Raw genomic sequence first — 15,316 nt, 5'->3', positions numbered from 1 at the left:
TATGCACTTTGCAGACCATGTTGACCCCACACCCTAAACCTGCTGTACTTTATGCAACGTTGTAGATAAGCTGCAGAGAGAACTATTATCAGTCAATTAAGTCATTAACTCCGTCATCAGTTAATTGAGTTCATGAATCTGTCCATATTTTCAGTGCAGTAACTTTTGTTTTTTAATTCCTTTGTTTTCTACAATTATAAATGCCCTTGTGTCTGTGTGTGTGTGTGTGCGCGTGTGTGTGTGTGTGTGTGTGTGTGCGCGCGTGTGTGTCCGCGTGTGTGTGTGCGTGTGTGTGTGCGTGTGTGTGTGTGCACATGCGTGTGTCCTTTTCCTTCTTGCTCATCTCCAGTTTCCTTGCTTCCTTCTCCACGCAGATCTGAAGCAGAGGTGTCTGGCGAGGATGTGCACAAAGCAGTGAGGAGAACCTTCCACTCAGGGCTCCCGAGGAAACAGGCTCAGCCCTCGCCGTCTGTCTGCCGCCTGAATGCTCGCGGCCGTAGTAGCTGGCGCTGGACTGCAGGGGGCAGGGTGCCTCCTCAAACCTCACACTTATTTAAATGGGCGCCACATGTACATACAGAACACATACCAACACATAGTACAACACCTAGTAAATATAGCACAACAGCAATAATAATAATAATATACATTATAATGGATTATCAGTAGGTGGGTGTGTAATGCATATGACAATGCATGCTGTAAACATTTATATAATTATAAAGCATACTTTTTCGGAGGTCACTCGTGTTTTCTTTTAACTGTGAATTAGTCTGTTCGGAAATGGAGATGCAGAAGTTATTTAAACATGTTGTACATACTGTAGGTCTTGGCCTGCTGTAAATAACTTCCAGAAGAATCAATAATTAAACTGGCTGTTTGGCGGTATTTGTGTCGCGCTGTGTAACGGATGACTGACCCAGACCGAGGTTTATTAACGCATGTTCGGTAACGACTGGCTGTGTGAGCAGGGTATTGATGCGCCTGGACTGAGGCCTGCCTGATAATTGCTTTAATGACAGGTCTGCTGCTGATGATGTCACTCAGTCTGTGTGCTTGCTTAGTGGGGGGCACTTGGGGGACAGGCTTGGCTCTGTGTCAGCATAGGGGGACTTTGTTGCCCCGGGGGGTGCCCTTTTGAGGCCTCCGTGACCCGGATGCCGCGGGTCAGGACCTGTTCAGCCCTGAGGTCTAAGTGCTGTGTGGTTCCTTTTCTTACTCCCGGTTTCGGTTATGGGGGGGCTCAGGCAGTGGTGTGAGGGGAAGCCTTGTTTCATGGTGACCACCCGTGCATACAAGCCTGGTCCGATGGGTCCGTTCCAGGATCCACCCCCCCCAGAACATGTATCAGCTCATTGTTAACCCATAATTAAGGCAACCTGTGTGGGACCTTTTAAAAAGCCCACTGGATCAGAGGCCATTTGAATGGAACATCACCCAGGAGGAGACACGCATCCCCAAACACTAGAGGTGAGTCTGGCTTCACCTGCCGTCTCTTAACCAGCCTCTGCATGAAGCTTAGGTCTTACACTCATGATGCATTTATGGAGAAAAGGTTGGTGCTACCTAATCGTTTTGTAAATGTCTAATAATTCACATTTAGCCTCTATTGGAGTTTCAGGCCTCTAGATAAGTGTCTCCCAGCCTGGCCCACGGTCCACGTTTTTGCTCCCTGCCAGACAGTCGATATACTTGCTCCTACTGGGAGGGAGCAAAAATGTGGACTGTCTGCGGGTCCCTTAGGACCAGACTGGCCAACGCTGCTCTACATGGTATTTATGCTGTAGGATAAAACTGTCTTTGCTACATTTCAGATTGTCACATTTGACTGTTATTGCCACAGACCATCAATGACTTGAACAAGCCGAAATCAGAATATCTGCTCAAATAATGAAAATTATTATTATATTTATGGGGGCATAAGTGCACAATATCTGAAGCTGCAGCAGCAGATGTATAGTTCTGACGAGCGGATATGACCAGGGTCAATCAGAGAACGTGAAGAGGAGCCTGCTAATGATCTCCTCATCTGAAGCTCCACAGCGGCTTAGGTGGAAAAGCCGCAGATGGGCCCGATTTAGCAACACGGTGATCTCCCACGTGCTAGCACGGCGCCACACTGCATTATGGGAAACGGGCTCTGAACTCCTAGGCGGGGGCTGTGCGGGACCTTCTGATCCCCGGAACGGCGGCTGGCAGACGGCAGGGGCCTCATTAGAAGCAGCGTGGAAGAGGGCGGAAGCGGCGTTTCGGTAGCTAACCGGAGCTTTAATGAGAAGAGGGTTCGACGTGAGGGAAGAGTCTGGGGGTGTCTGTGGGAATCTCAGCATCTCCAAAGACGCTCACCTGAAAAAGGCCGGAAGTTTTCCTCCACTGCACGTTACATACAAATCTGAAGTTTGTACAAACATATTTGGCTAGAAAATGTCCACCAACAGTCTTACAGACAAGGATGGGATATGAGGTCATGGTTTGGCCATTAAAATATTCCTCTGCATTTCAGTATAGTGTTGGTGCTTATTCCCTTAAACCTTTTGGGCCAACATGGAAACTACTAGAAAGGGGCTGTTCAAATCCCGATCCTCAAGGTCCGAGCACTGCTAGTTTCACAGCCTTCCTTTCCCTGTGAGACAGGTGTGAAGCCTTCAGCCAATCAGAATCAGCAATTATTAAACTAACTACTGGGGCGAACTGAAAACACGGCCTGGATTTGGAATCGAGATTCAAATTTGAAGTGTCCGGGATTACACGCCCGATTAAGCTGCAGGATTTTCTTTCTGTGTCTCTCCAGAGCTGGAGAACATGCTTCTCTCATTGCTGCTGACGCTGTTATCAGCTCCGACCGGTAAGTGCCATCCTGCTGCAAATCAGCTGTTACCGTCTCCAGTAAACAGCAGCCGGAGTTTCTGGCCGAGTGACAACTTTGCAGGACGCTGTTAAGAATGTGTAATTTCTCAGTTGTTAATCTTGCGTCTCGCGCCTCCAGTCCTTTCCCAGAATTCCTCGTTCTGCCCAGGGCCAGCCGACCCCACAGCTGCTCAGCTTCTGATTGGTGAGGATAGTGCCGTTTGGAAAAAATTCAGTCACTGGTCCAGTTAATGCATAGAAATGATGTATCACCCGCACAGAGCAGCCAAAAGAATGTCAAGATGCTACACTTCGGTGTTGACTCACATCACTGCGTATGGTCACGGAAATTGTCAAAAGTCGTCTGGCTTTCTTTCATTGTTCCTTTCTGTCTTCTGTCTTCCTTGTTTTGTGCATTATTATGCATAATTGATTTAGTAATGTATTACAACGCCGGTGTCAAGCGCCTTGGGGCGGCGTTGTGATTGGCACTATGCAGAAATGTATCGAATTGAAGCAGTATTTAGGTAGGTTTTAATCATATTTTTAAATTAGATTACAGAGATAAAAAGGCTGAAGTATGAAGTGTGTGAGAGTGACCATGCTTTCTCCCATGGAGCCCGTTGTACCTACTGTTTTTGCCACCCGTTAGTGGGAGTGATCTCGCGTTTCCTGTTGCCACTCGATGTCACTTCCTGCCCCCAGCAGGCTGCCTGGGGACGGGCTTCACTTGGCTCCAGGAGCTGCAGGACAGCTTCCCGTCCCTCTTACGCTTCGCCTGGTGCCTGCGCTGCACGACGGGTCTGTGTCCGCGAGACCTGGAGGACTACGGCTGCTCCTGCCGATACCAGGGGGGCCGGGGGACCGTCGACGACATGGACGGGTGAGACCGGACTCTCCCCAAGTGCTGCCGTCTTAATCGCCGGAGACGATAAAGTTCCTCGCCTCCTCGGTCTGCAGGTGCTGCTTCCGCCACAGGGAGTGCTACAGAGCCGCGAGCGAGCGCGGCTGCCGCTCGCAACCCGACACCACGTCTCACAGCATCACCTGCGGCCAGAGCAACGTGATTTGTGGTAAGGCGGTGCAGACGCTTAGCCAGAGAGAGAGAGATTTGCACACTTAAGGCACATTTAATGGCACCATTTAAGCTCAGGATGAAGGACAAAGTACTTTAGGTAAATGCACGCTAAATTAAATATAGACGATTGATGTACTCAAGCCTGATCTGGCCTTGCAGATGTGAGCGATCCATGTGCCCAGGACTGGTGCCTGTGTGACAAGGCGGCCATCGAATGCATGGGACGGTCCCCCTACAACCCCTCCTGGAGGCACCTGGACTCCGCATCGTGCCCCTCGGGCCACGCGACCGGTAACTGCGGCGTATCCTGTTTCACGAGCCGCATGGCCGACCGAGAGCGAGCAAAGGTGTGGGAGCAGGTCCCAGAACCCACCACTGGCTTTTAAAACCCGCAAATCTAAAATGTTCGTGGAAAATAATTTTTGTAGATGATTCTAAGAATAACCAGCTTTTTTTCCTATCCTATGATACGGTCCCTGTGGATTTCATTGACTTGACGGGTCACATGATTCCTCCAGTGTGCTCTTCATAGACACCAGAGCGGAAAGCGCTAGTAAGTCACTACAGGCGCAAAACACTTCGGTTCTGGAAGCAAACGGCAGAAGGTGGTTCTATATCCCACGTGCCCAGCGGGAGGAGAGGTTGCAGCGGTGGAAGGTCTCTTTGCCATGTGTCCATTAGTGTGTCGACCTCCGTCTTACAGTTTTGCCTGACAACAGCAGCCTGACCAGGGCGACCGCAGGGCAGGCAGGTAGGGCGATGCCTAAGGTCACGTTCGGAATGGACCCGCCCACGTGTGTCAAGGGGATAGGAATGGACTGGATGGGATGGGAAATTAGCGACAGGCAATCACCGCTTCAGCTCTCTCTCGATGACAAAGTGTCAAGAATGCCGTTCTGTTCAGTCACCCCCTTTTAGCCTGAACTACACATTTTATTTCCCTCCCAAAGTGGTTTCCAAAAATGGATGATCTGCTCCCAGGTGCTGCACTACTGCTCGTAAAAAAGGGTGAATTATAGCTGAGGATCCTTCTTGTTCATAATGGTTTTTGCTGGTATAATTTTTGTGATGAATGAAAATGCCAAGCGCCGGACCTACCTTGCGCCGACCCGGCCGTAAATAAACATCATTTCCGGATGATTATGCCGCTTAATGTTGTGTGCCGAGACGTCGGGTCGGGTTAACCAAGCTAGCGGCCAGATAAAAACAAATGACCTTTAAATAATCCACGTCAGCGGCCAGGTTGACTCAGCAGCCTCGTCACAAAAGGACGACTTAACATGCAAGGTCATTGTTTCCTGCCTCCGCACCAGGTTCTGGACCGCCGACAAACGGTTCCCTTCAGAACCTGCGGGCGGAAGGTTCTCCCGCGGTTCCGGCAGCTGCCGTGGATTTCCTCACCGATGGTGAGAACAGCTGGCCAATCTGCTTCATTACCCTGGAGGAGAACAGGAGACGATACTCGCGTACAATATATACGCAGGGCAACATCGAGACACATATCCTACACATATTTCTTTTTTTAGTGATTGGTTACATATAAAAATGTAGATGGTGTAACTTTTGCTTAGTATTTGCATGACAAATTGGGTAGCATATGCATATTAATTAAAATTACTTGCAATAAAGGACCACATATATTATAATTATTATTAACAAGAACAACAGTAATAATAATGATGATGATAATAGTGATCTATTTTAGGGCCCCTTTTACCAGAAAATGGAACACTGGCCACCAGCACATTGGACCCTGAGACTGACCTCAACCAGACCCTGGTGTTTGCTGACCTCTCTGCAGAATCTCTGTATGAAGGTAAAAGGGCGAACATCGGCGTAAAGAGCCTTTCTGCACTGGCTCTCGGGCGCTGAGCGATCAGCCCCGACTAAAAGATGGCGGTCCTGTCGTGATGCCATCGCGTAGCTGGTTATTGTCATGGACCTTAACTCTCTACATTCACTCTAACTCATTGCACCACAAAGTTATGCGAATTGTTAAAAAAATAAAGTAAGATCTATTTTGCGAGGCAAAACATGCATTTTTTTTTAGGCAGAACACATGGAAATATGGAAGTTACATTTTCCAATCTAAAACTGGCAGGTGAGACGGAGCTGGAGACAGAGGAAATGCTGACTGCAGGATCTCCACGTCCTTCTCTAGAAGGTAAAAATGTTCTACAAACCCCGCCAACCTCAAACCTGGAAATTCATCAGATTCTTCATAGGAGGAAAACAATTAGATCCACATCCTGCAACCTCGTCCTTTTGCATATTTGGCAACCCAAGCTTCAGTTTATATGAAGGAGAGTCAGTCTTTGCAGAAGCCAAAACCGAATGCAAAAATCAATGTAAAGAAATTCTCATTAAGCTGTGTACACAGTGAGATACCTCAGGCAGGCCATAGTGGGTAATTTACTTCCTCTGTATTTGGACCTAATCCCCTCATTGGCTGAAATTAATATTTTATATTTAATGTCTTTGTTCCATCTCCAGGAGAAAGAGAGAGTAGCAGCATGCGTGCCCCAGAGGCTGAGCAGAACCGTCAGCTGCCTCTGCAGGTCCCAGTGGAGACTCTCTCTGAAGGTAAAACAGGTCATTGTGAGCTGCCGAGTCCTGCAGCCCCCCCCCCCCCCCCACCGAGGTGCAGAAGCTTGACGTCTCCTCTTACCCCCGCCGTGAGATTCCAGTGTGCTGACTTACTTTTTCCAACAGTCCTAAACAGACAAGAAACGAAGACGGCGGTGCCGACCAAGAGACAGGAGACACACACCACGCTAGCTAGCCGGCCTTCGCCGTCCACCACTGATGGTGCGAGAAGGTTCTCCTCACTTCTGCTCATGTGATGATGCCATTGTGGGTCGTACGTTTTGAGCTTAAGTTGTGATTTTTGAAAAATATACAATATATATGTATATATATATGTATATATATATATATATATATATATATATATATATATATATATATATATATATATATATATATATATATATATATATTCAGCTTTATAATCTCTTTCTGTAGAATATTTACTGCCTGTAAATACTCTTTCCACTTGTATGACGTATCCAAGAAGCAGGCCTGAAGCTTCACATAAATGTATTAATCAGTTTGCATCATGCAAATCTCTCCCCCCTCTGGAAGCAGCAACGGCAGAAATGGATGCTGAGGCAGAAGGTGCGTCGCTTACACACTTCCCTCACGATTTTATACTCTCTTCCTTAGCAGATGAGAATGTTCTTAAACACCAGAATTCCGTGACAGCTAATTCATCACACACCAAACGTACTCGTATATAAATAGTGTATCACCCACAACTGGTGTCACAACCTTTTATATATTTTTTTTTCCTCCTTTGATTGGCAGATGTGACCGAACCTGTAACGGAGTCATTGGTTGGTACTATGCAGACAATGGCGGCTCCACCAATCCGCACGACACATTCTACCCCGAACTCTGCAGAACTTGACTCTTTCACAGAAGGTGGGTGACTCACACAGGAAAGATTTCTTCCATAGTTTGTCTGTGGGATTTTGCTCCCCCAAAAAAAGCGAGATCCTTAACCTCTTCATATAGTTGATTCCCCAAAACAGACAAACGTGTTTGTAGGGCAACAGTAGTTCTTGGAATTATTTAAGGCTGAAGTTGAGCATCCCAGTGGGAGAGAGTAAAAAATGTTCAGAATAAGAATTAGGACCTAATTGAAAAGGAAAAAAAAAAAAGTTAGAAATTTGATCTGAAATACTCAATTATAGCTACCCAGTTCAGTTAAATTAAAATGATTTGTAATAAATGAATAAATATATCAAGATGTGTTAACATTCATATGAATGTTCATAAATCCTTTAGGTTACTTGTTGTAATTCGCTGCTGCTAAAAATTTATGCTGTAAAAACTGCCACTTCTGTCAGGTGGTTAAGCAGGGATTTAATCAGACCTGACAAGTATCGCATTGATTCTCTGGGGATTTTTTAAATAAATAAATAAATGTGCTGTGCTTAAGATTCATCATTTATCTAACCACAACTGCACAGCAGTGGTATCCAGGGATGATTTTCCCAATAAAGCATTGGCTCATTAACAGATGACTTTTTTTTTTTTTTTGTTGAAACGATCTAATTTCAAAGCATTTAATGGAGCTGGTCTCTGCTGCATTTGCACAGCCAAGGAGCCGGTGTCCGCGACAAAAGGCCGTGCAGCTCAGAGAGACAGGAAGAGGACGGTGGCACAACCTGGCACGTCTGCTGAGGCCGAGCCGCAAGACAGGCCCTCGTGCAAAGAGACAGATTCGCGAGATGAATCCCGAGAGAAAGGAGGTACAGGGATTTACTTCAATAGCTGATACCAATGCAAAAATATCAACCTTTTGACACAGCAGTACGGTGACTACCTGTTTTGAACATATGACCCTGAAATCTGATTTGGAGACTGCCCAGTGGTCAGCTAGACCACCAGCTAAGACACACAAAGCTAAGGTAAATAGCGTATGTGAAATTCTTCTCGTTTTGTAAATGGATCCCTTTTCTGATGGCTGCTCAGACATGTAGGTGTTCCGTGTCCGGTCGGCCAGGCAAGGGAAGTGGGACTCGCAGCTGGCAAATGACCCGGCCTATTTTTGACCCACACTTAAAAAAAGATTAAAGACAGCTTTGTTTATTAATGGAATAGAGCTTAGCTGTCCTCATTTTAAATTCTTGGCTCTTGACTAAGTAAAGCTTGAAACAACCTGTGACTGTTCTAGAACCAGATTTTGGGGCCAAACATGTCAGGCTCAAAATCTACATTGTCTTCCTTTTGCCGACACTTGGAAAGTGTATCCTTTTTCAGACCCAGATCTTGCAGGAACAATACAATCAGCTGAATATTAACACTGAATATTAACACTCATGCAGTGTTTCCTGGTGTCAGTGCTGCTATACCTCACTTTCCCCCCAGCGTACCAGCCCAAGCCAAAGGCTGTGCCCTTATTTGCGCTCTCTCTCCTGGAAGCGGCTGGCCTCATTGACCTTCCTGTGGACCACAACCCTGAAGGTGCACAGCTAACACTCTCCCTACCTTTGGTGGTAACTTAGACATTATATCGTGGTATGTGTAGGATTATCACCTTATTCGATTCAATTCATTTTTATATAGCACCTTTCACAACAGGGTTTTCCCGAAGCGCTTTACATAGATGTGTTGAGATACACTAAATATCATTAGAGAGGGAGAGAGTCCCGTAAAATCCTGGACAACAGTCATTCGCCAAAAATACTACACATGGTGACACCATTCCGAAGGCTTGTTTAGGGAAATTCATAGGGACATTCCATGTTCCTGAATGAAATTCGTTTTATCCAGGACAACCAAAATCATGGCTGGTCTCAGAATATTAAGTATGGGTGGCAACTCTGGGTTTATGGTTTTTTTGATGCTATTTTCAAAAGCGATGCTGTTTTTTTATTTTAAAATCTCAGTGAAATGGTAAATTTCACTTAAAGGCTACAGTCACTCAATTTTCACCAAACATACATACATATATCCAGCCAGGCAGGCAGACGTAATACTGCCCAGGTCTACTACAGTACTGCGTAAAGGTTTTAGGCAGTCAGTAGTGAGTGTATAGTTAATGTCAGGATAACTCCGGTACCTCCTGCCCCCCCTGTGGAGAGCAGAGTGCAGCCACACCTTCACCCAGTACGGCGCGGACGGCCGGCCGAGCCAAGAGATGCCCGCGCTGGGCGAGATGCTGCACTGCCTGACAGGCCGCTGCCCGCACGACTATGAGATGCATGGCTGCTACTGTGGCCAGGAGGGGCGTGGCCGGCCCGTGGACCAGCTAGACAGGTGGGCGTGGCTGTGTCGTACCATGAAAAAACTTCAGTGCTTCCTAATCCAGTCCTCAGGAATGTTTTTGCTAACATAGACTTACCGTGGGTCCCTAGGGACCAGATATTAAACATCCAATCCCCCGAAATGAACCGTGAAAAGGCCATGAGCGGAGAGTTGCTAAATACAGGCCATACCCTCTTCCCCCCCCCCAGCTGCTGTTTCTTCCACCAGTGCTGCCTGGAGCAGATAAGGATGCTGGGATGCCGCCCAGAACGCAGGCTGGGCCTTCACATCACCTGCCAAGGGGGCCAGCCGCAGTGTGAGTGCCCTCAACAGCACGAGCCCGTCACTGCAGCCCTTATGGACTACGCAATGTCACGCTGCTCATATTAGCCCCATCAAATAGCTCACAAAACCTCAACACTGAGCATGGGCCGCACATAGCGGGGTGGAGGGGGCATCTTACAGCTTCGAGCACAGTGTAGACTGACGTCCATGTTGTAGTGACTGAGCCATCGCCTAGCTTTATTGTAGCTGCTGCCGTGTGCTTCCTGGCCAGGCTTCGGGATTGGCGTCTGCGACAAGCTGCAGTGTGTGTGTGACAAAGCCAGTGCCCAGTGCATGGCTGCTGCCCAGCACAACGAGAGCGTCTCCGCGCAGCAGTGCCGCGGCCCCAAGTCCCCCTGCCGGCGCAGGCCACTCGCCCTGCCCTGGCTCCGCCCACCGACCCACTTGCCCGACTCCAGCGAAGAGAGTGGAACTTGGGAGGGAACAAGACGGGAAGGGATCCAGAGTCGCCCCATCCGGCCTGAGGCGGAGGACAGTGTTGCCATGGAAACCAGTAGAATGACCAGCGATGAAGGAGCTGGGGGACTGGGTGAGCTGACTGAGGAAGGAGCCTAGAAAACAGCCCTCCCTCCGCATTTACGGGGGGTACCAACAGGGGGTGCTCTCGGAACAGCCCAAAAACCTCACAATGGTATTTTCTTTATTAAATAAACCTTGCACTTTAAAGTTTGTCCAGCTTTAGGTCTCGAAGTGCAGAGCAAAACACAGCAAAACCCACTTCCTGTGGAGTCAGAAGTATCAGTATCCCTCCCCCCCGTTAGAGACCGGACCTCCCCTCCTGCCCCCCCACCTGCGGCATGAAGGCTGAAGCAACCACATTTTGATACACATACACACACACACACATATATATAAATACACATATATACATACATATATACATACATATATACATTTTGCTGGTATGCTGTATTTTGTGAAACCAGTTCTATTAAAAAATAAAGCGAACTGCTCCTCCATGTTGAGCGAGTGCTGGTTCCCGCCTCCTATATGGGCAGCCCCCCCCACACACACACCCCCCCCACACTGGCTGGCTGAGCAGGAGCTCCAGTGAAGCTTTTAGAAATTCACCGACGACATCCCCCTCCTGTGGAAAAGCACATTCAAGATGCCCCGGTTTCTGCTCCACACATCCAATCACAACCTCTCATCCACCTGCTCCAACTCCACCAATGAGAGAGCTGCTGTGAAAAGCCCATTTGCTACATTACCTACAGACACTTTTTTTTATTCTCATCTTAAAATCGGTTAAATTTAAACACTGAGCAACACAATACATAAAGGGCTTTAAAAAAGTGCCAGGGTGATGATATGCATAATATCAAATCTTAACCGATTAAATAACAGATCCTTTTACACAAAGTGAGAAACATTCCCAGTCTATTTCTTGAAAGACGACACAAGCAGAGCCCTTTAGGTTTTCATATAAAACTTTAATTGGACCATCTGTACTCTTACAATAAACTGCACTTGATGCACAAAGTACTACTGATACAGTGTTCGATTCAGAGCATAATCTGCTATAGACACAGTCTGAAAGAGGCTAAGTGTGCAACACGTACAAAAGACCTTTCGAGGCTCCACTCCGTTCCAGACCGCCTGAGAAAAGCCTCTCGACTCGGGCGGGGAAAACGGCGCCACCTGCTGCTTTGGGGAAGGCGGGGGCATTTGCAAGAAGCAGGACCGGTACCGATCCTACTTAGAGAGAACCTAAAGCTCGCATCACACGTTATAAACGAAAAAATAAAGCATAACCCATGGTGTTGCGACGACGCCAAGCACCGTTTATAATAGATAATGATGTGCAAAGTCCCCATTGCGTGATGTGCGTGAAACTCACGGCTCAGTAATGTGATAAGGGGATGTGGGTATAAAAAAATATGGTATATATAGATATAAATACATCCAACAGCTACACAGCCAGCACAGCCCCTGTAAAGCCAGCATTCAGTCACACAGCCACCCCAGAGGTCAACAAGGGGCTTATTTCCAGCAAATAACAGTAAAATAACAGGGCCCGTCCTACTGAAAGAGCGAGAAACAGCCGCTCTTTACGTCAGGTAATCGCCGCACTTCTGTCCCGAGGCGCTCTCAGAAGTCTCTCCGCTATCTGATCAACGTGCATGAAAGAGGAGACAAAACAGAGGAGATAATATGAGGAAGATTTGGCCCAGAGAACATAAGAGAGCGGAGGAGCTGTTCACAAAGAGCGCCCTGTGTGCGTAGCTGCCCCGAGAGACGGCGATTAGAGGGAAACCCAAAACCGCAACAGGAGCCCCCGCTGGCGGCTCAGTGGGTCCAATTAAAGATCCCACCGCCCAGGAGAAGCAGTCAGACCACAGAACCGCATCCATTTGTCGGTTTAGTGCAACACCTCACTGACTGAATTCGTATATAGGCTGCACCCCCTCCACAGTGTTCAGCAAACGCATAGCGAAAGGGCAAATGCGTGAACGGAACCCGAAGTACTCCCCCAGTGGCACGGTGCATTTCAGCAAAGAACATAAACAGTGTGACGCAGGTCCTGCCAGCCACATCAGCCAACGGCCCAGCAGCAGAAAAGTCTGTCTATGTACAAACGACAGCAAAATTGATCGTCATTCCCTCAACCCACGTTCGTCTACTTTTAATGCCTAAATACCGGATTCGGATCATGAGAAAGCTGCTTTTATTGGTCTTCCTGCATTCCGGAATATATGCAGGGAAGCGCGTACAATCAGCAAGTCTGCTGTAAAGATCACAAAGATAAAATACACTAAATACTCTTCAGGATACACATCTACATATCTATATATACTATTTATTGCTTAAAAAGTGTAAAAGCAAATCATTTGCAGACGATCAGATTGACAGGATATCGAGCAGCTTTGGCAGGTGATCGAAGAAACAGGTGTCCAACACAAAAGGGATTTCTCCGGAAGCCTCAGTGGGCAGATTTTTGAGGGCGCTTCCGAACAGCACCCGGCGGCTAACATCTCATCCAGGCAGCAGTCTCTGCATGCGGCCTGGACCAATTATGCAGGGGAGGCGGGCAAAGGGAGCGTCCAAGAGCTGCGCTACAGTTTGTGCACCAGGCCCACAAAATGTAAGATGGCAGACATGCCAAGCGTTTAACGCACAGTGCGACTTAGAATGTTTTCCCAAACAAAAAGCTTTAAGACGGCCAGCCCAAAGGTGTCTCGCCAGCGCCCATGCAAACTATGTTTTTATACTTTTACCTGACTACAGAATTACATTATTAGACAAGTCAACAGCTGTGGCATTGCAGAATTTAAAGTTTATACTGATAAAAATGGTAGAATATACTACGTTTCCATTGCTGTCGAGTTGAGAAATGCTGGTATGCTGTATAGATTTAATAACAGAGTCTGTCAACTGCACTCTACGTAGTAAACTAAAAAACTGCACTTAAGTTTTCGCGTAAAATGCCTCTCGCAAGTCACAGAACAAGGTCTCTTGTCCAGCGGAACCACCACCCCACGGATACATGCAGACTGACAGTCTTTGGGAAGGACTGGCTTTCACCCTGAATGTGACGGCCATTGATCCACCACCTCCAGTGGCACGTCCGAATTTTCCCGCCAAAAAAAGCACCACCTATCCTCATGTTGACATGGATACCGCTTAATGTCGCACGCCGAGTCACACGGTTAATACTGCCGACTGGAAAGCTCTCGGCGACAGAGGTCGGCTGAAGACGCTCAGGCTCGCCTCTCACCCTAATCCTTAATCGTAGGTGTCGCTCGATAGACTCAACAGTCTACTTCTAGTCTTCAAAGTCTCCCAATGAAGGAAGCTAAACCCGCAGGATAGGATCCTCTGAAGACTCACCAAGACACCGGCGTGGAGGCCCTAAACGGCACCATCAGCATGCCGACAAACCTAAATATCACACCATACAAAGAATATAATCCTCATGACTGTCAAATAGTTCAAGATATACATTTATATCAACCCTGAAATTAACCTTGAATCAGTATACTTATCCCTGACTGACTGATTACCTGATCTGCGTACGAAGATTTTACAAAAACCATTCAACATCCCAGAATCCTCAGCTGGCAGCGTGACAGGCCGACCTCACCGTTGAGGCGACCAATCCGTCTTTGATTGCATCAAAGCTGCATAAATCCAGCAGCCTTAGGGCACAAATACATTGTACAAGTTGATCATTTTTCTTCAGAAGGTCAAGATATGTGCACTGACTCAGCACGAAGGCTTTCATTATACCTCTTAAAATAAGACCACCCCCCCACCACCTCCCACAGTCAGCTAAAACTTTCAGGAATCAAATATCTCAGAAACATCTGACGTCAGATTTTCTGATGGGGAGGGGCGGATTCTTAACCGCCGACCTTTAAAATAACCTTTCATATCTCCAGCAAGCGTGCAAGTCCCCGCCTCCCAAAAAATAAAACAACAAATAAAAAATGGATAAGAACATGTTTTTTTTCTTAAAGCGAGTTCCCCTGAAGGTGGTTCACAGAAGATCCTGAAATGATGGCGATGATGCCAGCAGAGCGCGCGAAAGCAGCGGATTTAATACACACACAGATCGGGGAACTTCATTTCATACACGGGGACGGACTGGTACTGGGCGTGCCCAGCGGTGATCGTCACGGCACCAGACGGGCTGGGCGGCGGCCTGCGGAGAAATAAGGAAACGCTCAATGGTCACGGTGTCCGACACCACGGCAACACAAAGCAAAACTGCAGCAGTCCCACAACTGCGGGTTCTACGTATGTTATTCCATAGTACTATTAACGGATTTCTTCTGAGCATATATACAGAGAAAATAAAAGTGCGTAGAGTGTAAATAAGACGGCCAATCGCATTTCAGCGATGATGGTGGCAGATGGCATCCGAAACTGAATTAGGCTATGCGGAGCTAGCTAGAGCACCATGTTTGATACAGCTTTTTAAAATAAACTCAGATTCCTGCTATACTGACCACAAACAGCTAGGAGGCTGTTAAGCCAAACAGAGCCTGAAACCGAAAATAATTACAGTCTGAAAGATCCCTAACAGAGAAAATAAATAAAATACTCATACAACATAATTGTATTAAGTTAGTTCAAATTTTTTGTATTTCAATACATAAATATTCCCAAAAATGTGCAGTAATAAGCCCAAAAGGGAGAGAGAGAGTCTTAAGGGGGCAGACAGACTTATTGAGTTTCCAGAATTATATGCTAGTTAGCCCAAAAATTAGCCCTCACAATAAACAAAAT

At 47.1% G+C, this 15,316-nt stretch overlaps 2 protein-coding genes across 4 annotated transcripts in view; one reads left to right on the top strand and one right to left on the bottom strand.

Annotated features, from left to right (window-relative positions):
• Nucleotides 1-434: 434 nt before the first annotated feature.
• oc90 (otoconin 90) lies at nucleotides 435-10,908 on the top strand. Its single transcript, XM_049011584.1, has 17 exons — nucleotides 435-2,845; nucleotides 2,987-3,052; nucleotides 3,553-3,730; nucleotides 3,808-3,920; nucleotides 4,085-4,216; nucleotides 5,239-5,331; nucleotides 5,631-5,741; nucleotides 6,027-6,089; nucleotides 6,419-6,508; nucleotides 6,638-6,733; nucleotides 7,073-7,102; nucleotides 7,292-7,408; nucleotides 8,089-8,241; nucleotides 8,861-8,956; nucleotides 9,580-9,751; nucleotides 9,949-10,055; nucleotides 10,296-10,908. Exons 1-17 carry the CDS (start codon nucleotides 2,803-2,805, stop codon nucleotides 10,637-10,639), a joined length of 2,004 nt encoding a protein of 667 aa, XP_048867541.1. The 5' UTR covers nucleotides 435-2,802; the 3' UTR covers nucleotides 10,640-10,908.
• A 588-nt stretch (nucleotides 10,909-11,496) lies between these two features.
• Nucleotides 11,497-15,316, bottom strand: part of efr3a (EFR3 homolog A (S. cerevisiae)) — a 71,073-nt gene continuing 67,253 nt past the window's right edge. For all 3 annotated transcript variants that reach the window (XM_049011561.1, XM_049011560.1, XM_049011562.1), the window contains exon 24: nucleotides 11,497-14,729. In XM_049011561.1, coding sequence (XP_048867518.1) covers nucleotides 14,624-14,729 — 106 coding nt within the window. In that variant the 3' untranslated portion in view covers nucleotides 11,497-14,623. The remainder of the gene's footprint in view (nucleotides 14,730-15,316) is intronic.

Source organism: Brienomyrus brachyistius, chromosome 4 (assembly GCF_023856365.1).
Source record: "Brienomyrus brachyistius isolate T26 chromosome 4, BBRACH_0.4, whole genome shotgun sequence".
In the NCBI taxonomy this organism is placed as follows: domain Eukaryota; kingdom Metazoa; phylum Chordata; class Actinopteri; order Osteoglossiformes; family Mormyridae; genus Brienomyrus; species Brienomyrus brachyistius.
The sequence above is the reverse complement of the archived record's forward strand: the minus strand, read 5'-3'. Positions and strand labels throughout refer to the sequence as shown.